The sequence below is a fragment of the Pogonomyrmex barbatus genome, unplaced genomic scaffold, assembly GCF_055798465.1.
Source record: "Pogonomyrmex barbatus isolate J1 unplaced genomic scaffold, ASM5579846v1 scaffold14, whole genome shotgun sequence".
Classification (NCBI taxonomy): Eukaryota; Metazoa; Arthropoda; class Insecta; order Hymenoptera; family Formicidae; genus Pogonomyrmex; species Pogonomyrmex barbatus.
In genome coordinates this window covers 832,350-845,411 of record NW_028297110.1, presented here as the reverse complement: position 1 = coordinate 845,411, position 13,062 = coordinate 832,350, and the positions used below count along the sequence as shown (strand labels likewise).

The following is a 13,062-nucleotide window of genomic DNA, read 5'->3' as shown; positions in this document are numbered from 1 at the left end:
ACGTTGTCATTCTTTGTTATCATTCTTTATCCGGCGTTCGAACGAACAAGTAATGGCGCGTATCGCTTCGCGTTTCCTCATATTCCTTCATTGTTAAATAATACCAAACGTTGCCATATCATATGAACATAATAGTAAATGCTTATCAATTGATTGATTAACTATTCATAAACGTATCGAAACAATATCTTTTTAATAGGTATATTAAACGCGCGACTTATTTCTTTGAAATTTATGACTTTTTGTAAATGATAACCCTTCCGATGGCCTTGACGTGGCGGAGAGGCTGAGTATTCCGAGGGGTTTCGTACTCCAAAGACGAAGAAGCCAACAGTACCCATTGCACCATTATTAATAATTCAACAATATTACAAATAATATCTAATTTACACGAAATATTATAGTTTTTAATAATCGAACATTAAATAATGTATATAGATATTATATTATTAGAGAGTATCATTAAATAATATTTAAATAACGTGTGTATATATTTCATTAGAGAGTATCGCGTTTCGCGATATGCTTGTGAATCGACGACTATTGCGTGTGTTATTAATATATTATTAATAACATTAATATTACCGTTGAATAATATTAATGTTATTGATATTATACACAATTGTCGTCGTTTTTTAATCAATATTCCACCGCTGACTTAAATGAGTGAATGAACTGCCAGATTAACGATTAACAAGCATATCGAAATGATATTCTTTAATGAAATATATACACACATTATTTAATGCTTGATTACTAAAAGATGTAATTTCGTATAAGATATTATTTGTAATATTGAAATATTTCGACGAAGTCATTGATGAGGCAGCTTGAGAAAAGTTTATGCGGCGCGTAGCGCGCTCCATTACCTGTGTAAAGATAGCCCCCCAACATTGAAAAACATAAAGTTTCTATAGCTCATTCGATTGCTCATCGTTTGTACATGTATGCACATTTCAAATTTTCGTTTGCACACTTCTAGTAAAAAAGTTATTAACAAAACAAATTTCGAGGGGCCATTTTCACACTAGCCCCCCAACTATGAATAAATTAAATAAAAAATAACTCCATTGATAGATATTCGTTTGCACATTGCCAAACAGGTCGATTTTTCATTTGCACACCTCTAGTTAAAAAGTTATTAACAATTAAAGTTTCAGAAGCGAGCGACTTCGGTAGATGAGATACTAGTTATTATGAGATAAAAAGTTATTAACAAACAAACGAGCGACTTCGGTAGATGAGATAGTAGTTATTATGAGATAAAAAGTTATTAACAAACAAAGTCTTGGGAAGCGGCAATTCTACATAAAAAAATTCGTTTTCAGGATGAATTCCGAAGATACGCGATTCAAAATAGAACCAATCGATACACATTTGTTTGCACATTGCCAAACAGGTCGATTTTTCGTTTGCACACCTCTAGTTAAAAAGTTATTAACAATTAAAGTTTCAGAAATGAGCGAGTTCGATAAATGAGGTGAAAACAAAAATATTGTGCTTAAAATGATCAATCGAAAAGTTGTGGCGTTTTCATTCATATTCGATTCTTGTTTATTCTCATAAATCTATTGCATGTTCTCGCTCATCTTTAATATCTGCTGAACTGTTATATCTTGTAATAACTGAAAAAATTAGAACTCGCTCGTTTCTGAAACTTATATGTTAAACTTATATATATATATATATATATAGATTAAAAATAAGTAAGTAATTAATAAGATTTTTATACGTGCGATTGCACGTAATTGGGGGGGAATGAAAAGTGCTCTCAATGTCTGTACTATAGATAATATTATACTATCTATAGATAGTACTACAGTACTATCTATAGCACTATGAAAATTCGAGTGGATAAGAATTCGGGTGGGAAAGAATTAAAACAATAAGAAAATGTTATAAAAATTAATAAAATGTTTAAAAATTAATAATTCTATGATAAATTTAATTTTATTTAAATAAATTCATCATAGAATTATATTATTATATTTTTTTATATAATTATATTTAAATATAATTATAAAAAATTAATAAACGTTAATTAAAAATAATACGGGTAGGTAGAGGTATAAAATCTTCAATCGGGTAGGTAGGGATATTAAAAAATTCGGGTAGGTAGAGTAATAGTTTAAGAATTTATTTAATTTAATAATTTAAAAATTTGTAAATGTGTTCAAACTATTAATTGTATTAACAAGAACAAAATATAACATTCGGTTGATATTTTAAACATTTAATAAATTTCTTTTCTGAATTTAACTTCGTGATATGTATATATATATATATATATATATATATATATATATAAAAATCTTTATTATATTCTGTTATTTAAATATATTCTTGGTTTATTGTATCGATTTCTTTAATTGTAAATAATGCATTAAAAATGTATAACTTTGTATTGTATTGTTTGGTACCAAAATTGTTAATTGTATATAATTAATAAATATTAAAATAAATTAAAATATGCATGCAAAAAAAGAGAACCGCCAATTACAATTGGTAGGAGTGGTGGTGGGCCTTCACAAATTTATTCGATAGATATTCGATAAATATTCTAACTGAACAATAATTTTTGTTACCAAACAATACAAATTATATTATTGTATTATATTATAATATATTATGTTGTATTATGATGTATTATATTATTGTATTGTATTATGATGTTTCTTTCTTTTGTATTAAACTTTTGTATTTGTATTGTATTTTTTTTTAATATTATTGAATTATATTTTATACTATAAATTTTTTTTTATATTATATAAAAAAAAATAAATATGTTATAATAAAAAAATTTTTAATATACATATAAAGAAAAGAGGATTGCCAAGAAGTGAAATTGGCGGGAGTGGTGGAGGGCCTCTATAAATTAATCAGTTTCTAAAAACGCAAGAGAAATTATAGCATAGAAGTTTGCTATGACTAACGAGATTTGTCATTAGAATTGTGATAAATAATCAATACGACATATTTCAGCCTAGTCTGCTGTTATGAATATTTGTAACTGATACGAAATTGTTAATTATTGGAATTTGGTCTTTAAGTGCTAAATAATAAAATTATTGAATTAGCTTAAATAGGGTACAAACAGGGTTTGTATAAAATTCTTTTTTTTTTAATGAGATTTAGTGATATTTTTTTTCTAGTTATCTCTTTTGGAGAAATCTAGTGATTTTCTTACTAAATTGAACTTCGTCGACTTGGCGACACTGCGACAATTCCATACGGCAGATTGCGAACGATTGTTACAAAATGGCAGGCGACAAGATTGTTGACTGCACGCAAAACGGTAACAGTGAAAAAATAAGCGAGAATGGTGACTTGAGTCTTAGTCTGAACCTGGAGGACGATTTGGTCGAGTCAGTCGAATATATCCCCTGTCCCGAATTTCAATTCTTGGTAAATCGATTTCTGCATTCCGTCTTTCTTGAATATGTCATTGTATTTTTGTCGATGTTTTGCGACAGTATGCAATTTCATGATAATAGTTAAATATCGTGTACAATTTCGTAATGAAGACAATTATTTCGAACGCATTTCAATCTATTCTTATTCAAATCATTTTCCTTTGCGAGGAATTTATTTGATTATATGACTTGGTTATCTATTAAAGTAATCATCACTCTTATAACTCAGCTGTTGGAAATAAAATACAAATAGATATACAATATTTGTTAATAATTGATTGAATTTAAACTATTATATCACTTCATAATCTTTTATTATATATCTTTATTAGATTTTTAAGTATGTGTATGTAAAATTTTTAATTTTTATAGACAACAGCATGTTACATTTGTAATGGATATTACGGTCCATGTTTCGAGGAACCAGTCTGCGCCACATGTCATGCATTTTTATTTCCAAATGATATAGATCTGCTGCAAGTGCCAATTTTCAGTGAAGTATGATTCCATTCCACAAACTACAATATTGCAAATTATTTATATGTACTATAATAATATATATGAGTAAATTATTGGCAATATATTATTTTTATGCAAGTTAATAAATTGTTAGTATCAGTTATTAATATGGCAGTATTATTAACTATTTTATATGGAAATAGAAAACAGATGATGAAGATTCAGGAAATGACGAGCCAACTGACTTATATTATAATCATGAAAGAAGGACAAGTCAACAACAGCAGAATTCTCCGCAGAGCGTCAATACCCCAAACATACAACAAAATCCACTCAATCATAATGCGAATGTTTCACGTAGATGTTACACGCAATATCAAAATGCAGCGCCTCAATGCAATTATCACATGCTTCAGAGTAATTCAAACAGCAATTCCGTTGACAAATGTGTAACAGCATTCGCGCGGAACGTGCCAGCGCCATGCGATGCGAATCTCGACCTCCAGAGTATGATCTGTCGAACGAGAAGCGACTATCATCAAGACTATGCTAACAGAAATGATCGAAACGCACAGGATAGAATGGAAGAAAATTTACGGAGTACACCAGAAACGTTTGCGTTAGGCCATGATGGTCAGAACAATGAACCTGGAGATAATGCTATGCAATATCATTGGAATTACAGAGTTTGCGAAGATGTGGGCGAACCATCGCGATCGTACAATCTATCCGAACGGCTCGAAATACTATCAAATCATAAACATATCGAACATGAGCCCATCAACGAGCCAGGTCTGGTAGAGAGACTGCCACCTGAAGTACTACTTGCTATTTTCTCACATCTAGATGATATCAGCCTTTGGTCAGCAGCAAATGTATGTCGACGATGGTGTGGTCTGCTATCGACGCATGTTACGCAGTTACAGTGGAAGCAACATGTGAAATTGCGCTGGCCTCTGTATAAACCAATTAGTTTTGTCAGGAATTGGTATAAAATATATGATTATCTAGCCTCCTCGGCGCCATGTCGAACTTGCTTGGCACAGACCTCCCTGCGATCAAGACCTCCCAGGATGGAAGAAAATTCTTGGCGAAGAAACAGGCTGCGTAGTGAACTCAAGAGCTTACGGATTGATCCACCTGAAGGTATCGAAGCGATGCCTCTTGATCATATGTGTTGTCATTGGCAAGCCACTATTACAGGACCAGTGGGAAGTCCATACGAGGGAGGATTGTTTTATTTATATCTACAAGTACCATTCAGGTATCAGAAGAATATAACTGTATATTATTGTATACATACATATATTATCAATGTCTAATATATTATAACAAATTGTGATACACACATACACACACACACATACACACACACACACACACACACACACATATTTATTCTTATTGCTTAGTTATCCCATGTGTCCACCTGTGGTCCGATTTTTAACAAAAATACTTCATCCGAACGTGTCGAGACACGGAGACGTTGGCATAGACTCGATACATCATAATTGGTCATTAGCGTTGACGATATCTAAAGTCCTTATCAGTGTACAAAGTCTGCTTACAGACCCGTACTGCCAAGTAAGTATATAATTTTAGAATCAATTGGGATTATAGTAATATATGATTATTACGCGTGTAGGTGTGTATGGAACCAGAATTGGGAGAGATGTATATGAACGATCGTGAGAAATTCGAGGAGGTAGCGAGAGCATGGACGTGGAGATACGCGATGCACGATATTGTAACGCCGCTCTAGTGCATCAGAATAAATCGCAATTAATCTGTGTAATTAATATTTAGATATTAATTAGCATATAGATGTCAATCTATAAATTATTTAATAAGTTGATAAAAAAAAATGAAATGAAATTTGTGATATTTTATGCTAAGAAAAACAGAAGATCTACCGAGAATATCTATGTATTTATAAGAATTATTCGTTAATCACACAATCGTATACTAGCGAAATCAGAATGGAACCTTTTTTACCCCAAAGTTCATTATAAAATATATACATTAATATTCTTCACGTCATTACTTCAATCATCCAATTTCCCGTAAAATAATCGTCAATACATAGAAATATAAAAGAAGCATCGTTTTCAAAAAATTGATTTTTATAATTATGCGGGAAGACAAACTGGTCGCAGGGATGCCAACTGTAATTAGGTTTGCTTCGAGGGTGTGTTTGCGGTATGTTTTCGTATGATTTCGTAACCTAAAAGACCATTCGCTGTATAGCGCATTTTTTAAGGAAGAGACCGGCATTCAGAAAATAGGAGAAAAATCTTCGAACACGAACACTCAGTGTACATCTCGAGTTCTCGCGACTCGGCTTCGAATGCAGCTGGCTTCGGACGGCCAACGCGAGCCACAGGTATGATTTGAGCGGCGAATTAAGATGATACTGAGAAATTTCTCATTCACGCAATGGGTTCTGGTGCTGATCTTCGTCGTTGTGATAGTCTATCTGCGGCTGCAATTGAGCGAGCTGGAAGAGAACTACAGATCGCTCCGTATGTATCCATTTATAACGCTAAATAATGTGGAAATAATGACATTTCTTGTCTTTTCCAGATGCCATCGTGCAGGCACAAATCGACGCTAGAAACGATGACGGACGCGTCGAGGCGCGAGGAAATAACGAAGATGATCTGGAGGACATTGTTGTGATATACAACAGAGTGCCGAAGACAGCGTCCACTAGTTTCGTTGGATTAGTTTACGATCTCTGCAAGCAGAACAAATACCATGTGCTGCACATTAATGTGACCAATAATATGCACACCCTTACTTTCGCTAATCAGGTATCATCCAGGAAAATATACCAGCTGTAACTTTAGTTATAGCCTGTATTCTTCATATTCCTATGCTAACAATGACACATAAATCAATATTATAGGTTCAATTTGCAAATAATATTTCAAATTGGAATATTATAAAACCAGCATTTTACCATGGACACGTGGCATTTTTGAATTTTGAAAAGTAGGTATAGTAAAGTTGCATTTTATTCACAAAGTGAAATTTATATTTATTTTATGCTAAATTATGTCTATTTTTTTAGATTTGGTACGAAACGTATGCCTTTGTATATAAATTTATTAAGGAAACCTTTAGACAGATTTATATCATATTATTACTTTTTAAGATATGGAGATAATTTTAGACCTCATGTTATAAGGAAGAAACATGGAGATACAAAGGTTCGTGTATTTTTCTATAAAAAAAAAATAAAATGATGTATATCTATCTAATTAATTATCTTATTTTTGATTTAGACATTTGACGAATGCATAAGTATTGGTCAACCAGACTGTGATCCCAACAATATGTGGCTACAGATTCCATTTTTATGTGGCCATGATCCAGCTTGCTGGTAACTTCTTTTCTTTACAACATAATTTTAAAATGAAAACATTTTGAGAGAAGAAATCTTTTATTTATGTTTTATATTTCTTAACGAGACGTTAAAATATATAATTGTTATTATATAACTATTATTATGCTTATATCATGATATTGCTTTTTGCAACAGGGAGATTGGCAATAGCTGGGCGTTAGAAGAAGCTAAACGGAATTTACAAAAACATTATTTCTTGGTCGGAGTGACGGAGGAGTTAAATGAATTCGTAGAAGTGTTAGAGAATGTACTTCCAAGGTTTTTCAAAGGAGCATACAACTTCTTTTTACATAGTAAGTATTTATAAAAGCGAATATTTATTTTCTTTGAAAATAATATACAAAAAATTTCTTTTATTACATTATCACAGTTAACAATATCAGAAGACAACGATGCTTTTTTGATTTTAGATAATAAGTCACATTTACGACAAACTACGCAAAAGCTCGATCCATTACCTGAAACAGTAGATAAGATCCAACAATCGATCGTGTGGAAGATGGAAAATGAATTTTATAATTTCGCTTTGGAACATTTTCACGCTGAGAAAAGACGACTCATAAATGCTTCCCCTCAAGATGCAAATCAGCGTTTTATGTATGAAAAGATACGGCCAAAGTAAACTAGTTTTTTACATAGGACTTTACTTGCTTGAGTAATACAACGCAATCAAATGTCAGATCTGTATTTATTGTAATTATAAACAAAAGAATTTTTGTACAAAATGAATCTATAGTTAATGTTTTTTTTTGTACATATATAACGCAATAATTTTTTCTTTTTTAAGTCGTCAATCTTAAAAAAATTACATCTTTATGAAACTAAAATAATTTAGATATTGATATATTTATCTAAAAGTATACAAAATAATCAAAAATTTGATTCATACTTCACACATCATTGACTAGTTCATTGATTTTTTGGTCTTAAAGCAAACATATAAACTGGATATAAGCCACGTGGAAATTTAGTCTGTTGTTGTTGCTTAATGCAAACAAGATCAGCTTTATCAAATAAAGATTGTAAGCTTTCGATTGGTCTTGTTACAGAAGAGTCTTTCTTGTCAACTTCCAAATTATTTGAGCTTGTGATATTTTCTTTCACCACAAGTACACCATTATTTTTCAAGCCTAATCTGCAAGTCCAAATTGCAAGATAAAAAACAATACATCTCATGTTTTCCATATATAATAGAAAATAAAACTTACGCGCACTTTCTGAAAAATTCTAATAGATCATCATCCTGTAAATGTCCCAACACCCACTGACACCATATAAGATCATATTTGTTTGCTGTAGGGCAGAAGTTTTGCAATCCTTAAAAAAAAAAAAACGAACATTTTTACATCTGTTATACATTCTACAAGTCTCATTGTCAATCATAGATGTCAGTCAATTATGTCAAATATATTACCAATGGGATAATATTGATTAATTTTTGACGAATAATTTTCTAAGGAGATCTTTGCTACCTCCAGAAATTTTGGGTTTTGTTCAACAAGGTCTATATGTTTAAAAAACTTTATTAATAAATTTTTTGTGATTCTACCAATACCAGCACCGCAATCCAGAGCAAATGCTTTAGAAGGTGGATTTTCTAACTAAAACAAACAAAATTTTTCAGACTTATCACATTTCTTATTTAAATCTACAAGTTATTATCACTTTGATTTCCTCTAATATTATGCAACTTGTTTTAACATAAAAGATCTGTTATTCTGAACTATAATTTCTTTTCTTGCTTTCGAAATATTTATTTATTATATTTATTTTAAGTATAATAAATGTATATTAGTTCAACTATAAGAAACAGACCTAAAAATTAAACATTTCATAGAAAATATAAAGAGATACATTATAAATTTTTCTTTTTATATTATATTTTGCAATCAATTCCAGAATATAAAAATATCAAATATTCTATTACACAAATTCAGTCAAATGATTTTACTTTGCATGTCTTACAATTCACTTTAATTATTTTTTGTCAAGCATGCAAAAATAAAGAAATAAATTTACGGAAATCTTAGGTTAGACCATAAGCATGCACCTGAAAAAGAGATTTTAGAAAAAATGTAGAACCCTTTATGTCAATCTGTGAAATAAATCCGAAGCCGCCTAACATTCCATCAATCGTAGGTGGAATGCAGTCCCAATATTTCGCGGCAGCAGTATAAAATTCACCCTGACCGCATGCATTCGCATCACGTTGCTGCTCCTGCATCTTCGCACACTATATCTTTATTTACAAAATACTAACACAATCACACATTATTCTTTCTCTACATCTTCGTTACAATCAACATAAATGCGACATGGAATACATAATATTAATCGCGAGCTTTGAGGAAGACCCGATATATATAATGACGTTAATTCATCAAAGCTTTTTTTAAGTGCAAGAAGGTGTAGATCTTTGATTAATCCATCGATGTATATCGACATATCGATATCTCTCGCACGATGTAAAAGAATGTGAAAGTTTGACATATCTAAAATTCTGACGATATTTATATTTGTTTATCAATTTACATTCAAGTTCTACAAAGTTCTACAAAGCGTATTAATATGATGCAAGAAAATTATGTTAAAAGTTAGAATTACAATAATTATAATATTATAATAAAACTAATAATGATTGAATGTTAAAAATGATTTCCTTAATTATCCTTTCATTAATTATCCTCAACTGTCCATTAAACAGAAAACAAAGTTATATAATCGTTTATTTGAAAACTATTAGATAAATTTTTTTTTTATATAAATGAAATTTGAATTATTATAGTTATATCAAATAGCTTTCTATGTACAGAAAGAGTTAAGCAATATTTGAAAAAAATGTTTTTTTTAAAGCAATATCCGTGAATTTTCTTAATTTAATTTAGTTTTTCCTGTTAATTTAGTTTATTTTCTTCTTAATTTTCTTTTGCTAAATTTTCTCTAAATTTGCTTAATTTTCTTTTGATTAATTTTCTCCTGCTCTAATTATATTTATTTAAAAAAATTATATAATAATTAATAATTAATAATTAATAATTAAACTTTATATTTTTTGAAAAAATACGTAAATGGAATTTAACAGAATAAGTAAAATAAATATCTCTCAAACAGAATGGTTTAAAATTTAATTGATTATTTTCTTCATTGGTATTTTAGATATACATAAAATATTGATGCAAAAATAGTTAACAAATGTGATATTAATTAAATAAATAAAATATTTTAATATCAAATTAAAATTAAGTAATGACGGAAATTTCATTATGTATTCGTGAAAATGCTTGAAAAATCATTAAAATTAATAAAAATATCAATTCGAATAAGATAGGATAAGTGAAAATTACGTTTCACGTTGTCAGAAATGTTCGAATATCAAGTTTAAGTATTAGGAGTGCACATTGAGCGTGGAGGTGTTTGAAAGTAAGGTACTCCCACAAAGTCACGTGTCAGTCGTCGACCAATAAGGGTGCTAGGGGGTATGTATAGAGGGGACAGCAGATATGGGACCGGCTGGGGTCCGCTGACCAATCACCGTGGTCTATACGCGGAAGCAAAGTGGGGAGGCAACCCAATGCAAGCGTAGTGAGTTAGAGTAGGAGAACCAATAGGATTATACCTAATAGATGCAAAGTGGGGAAGGTAACACCCTATCTCGAGAATACCTTCAACGACCTACTCGGTCAACGTGCACTCCTAATACCCAAACCGATTTTTCGGACGTTTCTAGCAACGAGAAACCCAACCTTCATCTATGCTATCGTCTAAATTTAGAATTCTATTATCTTATACAACCTTTTGTGTAATATAATTCCGACTTTTTAATAATAATTTAGTTAGACATCCTTTATTTACTTAATTAATATATCATTTTTATTAATTATATTTATTTGTTTGTTTCATATATATGCATTTTGCAGCAACGATTTCAGACGCCAAACAATAGGAATATAACAAATTCAAATCACTCACAATGCATTTATTTTTTTCGAAATAGTGAGATGTTTTAAATAGTTTTTTAAATAATTTATTAGATAAATTAATAGGCACAAAAAGATCTTATACAAATATAATTTAACGAACAAATAAAGCTTTCATTTATTATTGATATATAGACAATAATATACATTATTAAAATAAATTATATAGTTAATAAATTATAATTAATAAATTATTAAGTGATATTTTACTTTTATTTATCGTCGGATTTTTTGTTAAATATATGAAATAAATTAATAAACACATAATTTTACAGACGCCGAGAAATAAAAGAATAACAAATTCAAATCATTTGTAATGCATTTATTTTTTTTAAATAGTGAGATGTTTTAAATCGCTTTTTAAATAATTTATTAAATAAATTAATAGGTATAAAAAAATTTACGTGAATATAATTTAATCAACAAATAAATCTTTCATATTAAGGGAGTGTTCCATTTGACGAATGGCGCTTGATTGCCCATGTTGATCGATTAAATCTTTTGATAGGTGGAAAATTCCTAAACATCGGCCGATGTCAATGGACGTATTCAATTGCAATGCAGTTAAACGGGAAGTGCTCCGTTCGAAATAGCGAACTTAAAAATGTGTAATACTACTTAAAAACTTTAAGAATATGAAAATCAGCTACAGTTCCAACTGATAAAACAAAATCAAAAATATAAAAAAATATGATTACAAACGACATAAATCAAAATTTCAAAAATGTATTTTATTGTAACTTAATTTATAAATTTAAATGTAGTTTGATGTAGTCTAGTTGACTAACTCAAATGTACTTCAATATGAATACATTATATATAATTTTTTTTTTATGCTCGTAGAGAAACAAATTGATGGAATACGTCTAAAATATGAGGATCCAAGTCCGGAGTAAAAAGCAAGGTCTCCAGTGTCGACGAATACTTTTGTACTTGTTCTTGATGCTATAAAACAGATATAAATAAATATCTAGTAATTACAATAAATTTATATATATCTTTTTCATAAATGTTAAATATTATCAAGTAAAAAGCAATCTAACTTACAGATAAGAAAACTTGTTGCAATCTTCCTACAGTCCATTTATACCAATGCGTGTTATAGTCAATTCCGTCTGTGTCGCAGCGTACTAAATGCTCCGATAGGATCATTATAAAACGCTAAAAAAAGAAAATGTACTATTATTCTATTTATTCTAACGATACAAAAGTTTTATATAAAATATATTTTAGAAATTCATGATATAGATCTCACTATTTATTTTCAATTAATAAATACATTTTAATACCTGAAATATAATGAGGAATAAATTTTTCTGATCTGCTTGCGCAGCTTCCAGCTTTTCCTCCATTCGTTCTACCACATCCTCCGATGGCCTCTCCCTATTTCTCTCTTTATTATTATCCTCCTCGTCTGAAGAAGAGCCTGATCTACTTTCTGCTCTCCTCAGTTTTTCTCTCGCCTCTGTTAATTCTGTGCTTAATTTTGTTACGTGCTTGTTCATTTTACGTATCGTCAAATGCAGTATTTCCCAAATGTATAATCTGAAAACGGAAATTTTTTTATACTATCATTCTCCAATATGTTTTGAAATGTTTTAATATTCGAATAAGGTAGATCAATATTTTATCCAACATTATAACAATGAAACTAACTTTGTAAATTCCGATGCCATCTCTTTGGAAAATATCCAGTTGGCGATAGCACTACATTCAATTATACCAGTTTTCAAAAACTTGTCCGTTAATACCACCATCATTTGATAATGATTCTTCCATAACGCGTACATGTTTCTTAAAATAC

At 30.0% G+C, this 13,062-nt stretch overlaps 4 protein-coding genes across 4 annotated transcripts in view; 2 read left to right on the top strand and 2 right to left on the bottom strand.

Annotated features, from left to right (window-relative positions):
* The first annotated feature begins 3,222 nt into the window (after positions 1 to 3,222).
* Positions 3,223 to 5,903, top strand: morgue (modifier of rpr and grim, ubiquitously expressed). Its single transcript, XM_011635359.3, has 5 exons — positions 3,223 to 3,405; positions 3,786 to 3,911; positions 4,076 to 5,136; positions 5,285 to 5,456; positions 5,518 to 5,903. The coding sequence occupies exons 1-5, from the start codon at positions 3,259 to 3,261 to the stop codon at positions 5,632 to 5,634; spliced, it is 1,623 nt and encodes a 540-aa protein (XP_011633661.2). The 5' UTR covers positions 3,223 to 3,258; the 3' UTR covers positions 5,635 to 5,903.
* A 134-nt stretch (positions 5,904 to 6,037) lies between these two features.
* On the top strand, positions 6,038 to 8,006 carry LOC105424876 (Heparan sulfate 2-O-sulfotransferase). Its single transcript, XM_011635356.3, has 7 exons — positions 6,038 to 6,394; positions 6,456 to 6,685; positions 6,781 to 6,866; positions 6,946 to 7,084; positions 7,160 to 7,257; positions 7,417 to 7,574; positions 7,692 to 8,006. Exons 1-7 carry the CDS (start codon positions 6,280 to 6,282, stop codon positions 7,901 to 7,903), a joined length of 1,038 nt encoding a protein of 345 aa, XP_011633658.2. The 5' UTR covers positions 6,038 to 6,279; the 3' UTR covers positions 7,904 to 8,006.
* Ntmt (N-terminal methyltransferase) lies at positions 7,580 to 9,697 on the bottom strand. Its single transcript, XM_011635358.3, has 5 exons — positions 9,332 to 9,697; positions 8,696 to 8,882; positions 8,490 to 8,598; positions 8,171 to 8,416; positions 7,580 to 7,739 (listed from the first exon to the last, which is right to left on the bottom strand). Exons 1-4 carry the CDS (start codon positions 9,503 to 9,505, stop codon positions 8,191 to 8,193), a joined length of 696 nt encoding a protein of 231 aa, XP_011633660.2. The 5' UTR covers positions 9,506 to 9,697; the 3' UTR covers positions 7,580 to 7,739; positions 8,171 to 8,190.
* Positions 9,698 to 11,968: 2,271 nt separating this feature from the next.
* The window catches only part of Cbp80 (nuclear cap-binding protein subunit 1), a 4,178-nt gene continuing 3,084 nt past the window's right edge, over positions 11,969 to 13,062 (bottom strand). Inside the window, exons 8-11 of the mRNA XM_011635354.3 lie at positions 12,915 to 13,062; positions 12,548 to 12,803; positions 12,306 to 12,419; positions 11,969 to 12,203 (exon numbers count right to left, since the gene is read on the bottom strand). The exon at positions 12,915 to 13,062 is cut by the window's right edge and continues 31 nt beyond it. Of these exons, the coding sequence (XP_011633656.1) occupies positions 12,090 to 12,203; positions 12,306 to 12,419; positions 12,548 to 12,803; positions 12,915 to 13,062 (632 nt within the window). The 3' untranslated portion in view covers positions 11,969 to 12,089. The remainder of the gene's footprint in view (positions 12,204 to 12,305; positions 12,420 to 12,547; positions 12,804 to 12,914) is intronic.

Bases quoted from the DNA above. Each gene is read 5' to 3' on its own strand.
- morgue (XM_011635359.3), top strand. From the start codon at position 3,259: ATGGCAGGCGACAAGATTGTTGACTGCACGCAAAACGGTAACAGTGAA. The intron at 3,912-4,075 runs GTATGATTCCAT...ATATGGAAATAG, and splicing joins AAGTGCCAATTTTCAGTGAA to AAAACAGATGATGAAGATTC. The intron at 5,457-5,517 runs GTAAGTATATAA...TTACGCGTGTAG, and splicing joins TTACAGACCCGTACTGCCAA to GTGTGTATGGAACCAGAATT.
- Ntmt (XM_011635358.3), bottom strand. From the start codon at position 9,505: ATGCAGGAGCAGCAACGTGATGCGAATGCATGCGGTCAGGGTGAATTT. The intron at 8,883-9,331 runs GTGCATGCTTAT...TGTTTGTTTTAG, and splicing joins TTCTAAAATCTCTTTTTCAG to TTAGAAAATCCACCTTCTAA. The intron at 8,599-8,695 runs GTAATATATTTG...TTTTTTTTTAAG, and splicing joins TAATCAATATTATCCCATTG to GATTGCAAAACTTCTGCCCT.
- LOC105424876 (XM_011635356.3), top strand. From the start codon at position 6,280: ATGATACTGAGAAATTTCTCATTCACGCAATGGGTTCTGGTGCTGATC. The intron at 6,395-6,455 runs GTATGTATCCAT...TGTCTTTTCCAG, and splicing joins AGAGAACTACAGATCGCTCC to ATGCCATCGTGCAGGCACAA. The intron at 6,686-6,780 runs GTATCATCCAGG...TCAATATTATAG, and splicing joins CCCTTACTTTCGCTAATCAG to GTTCAATTTGCAAATAATAT.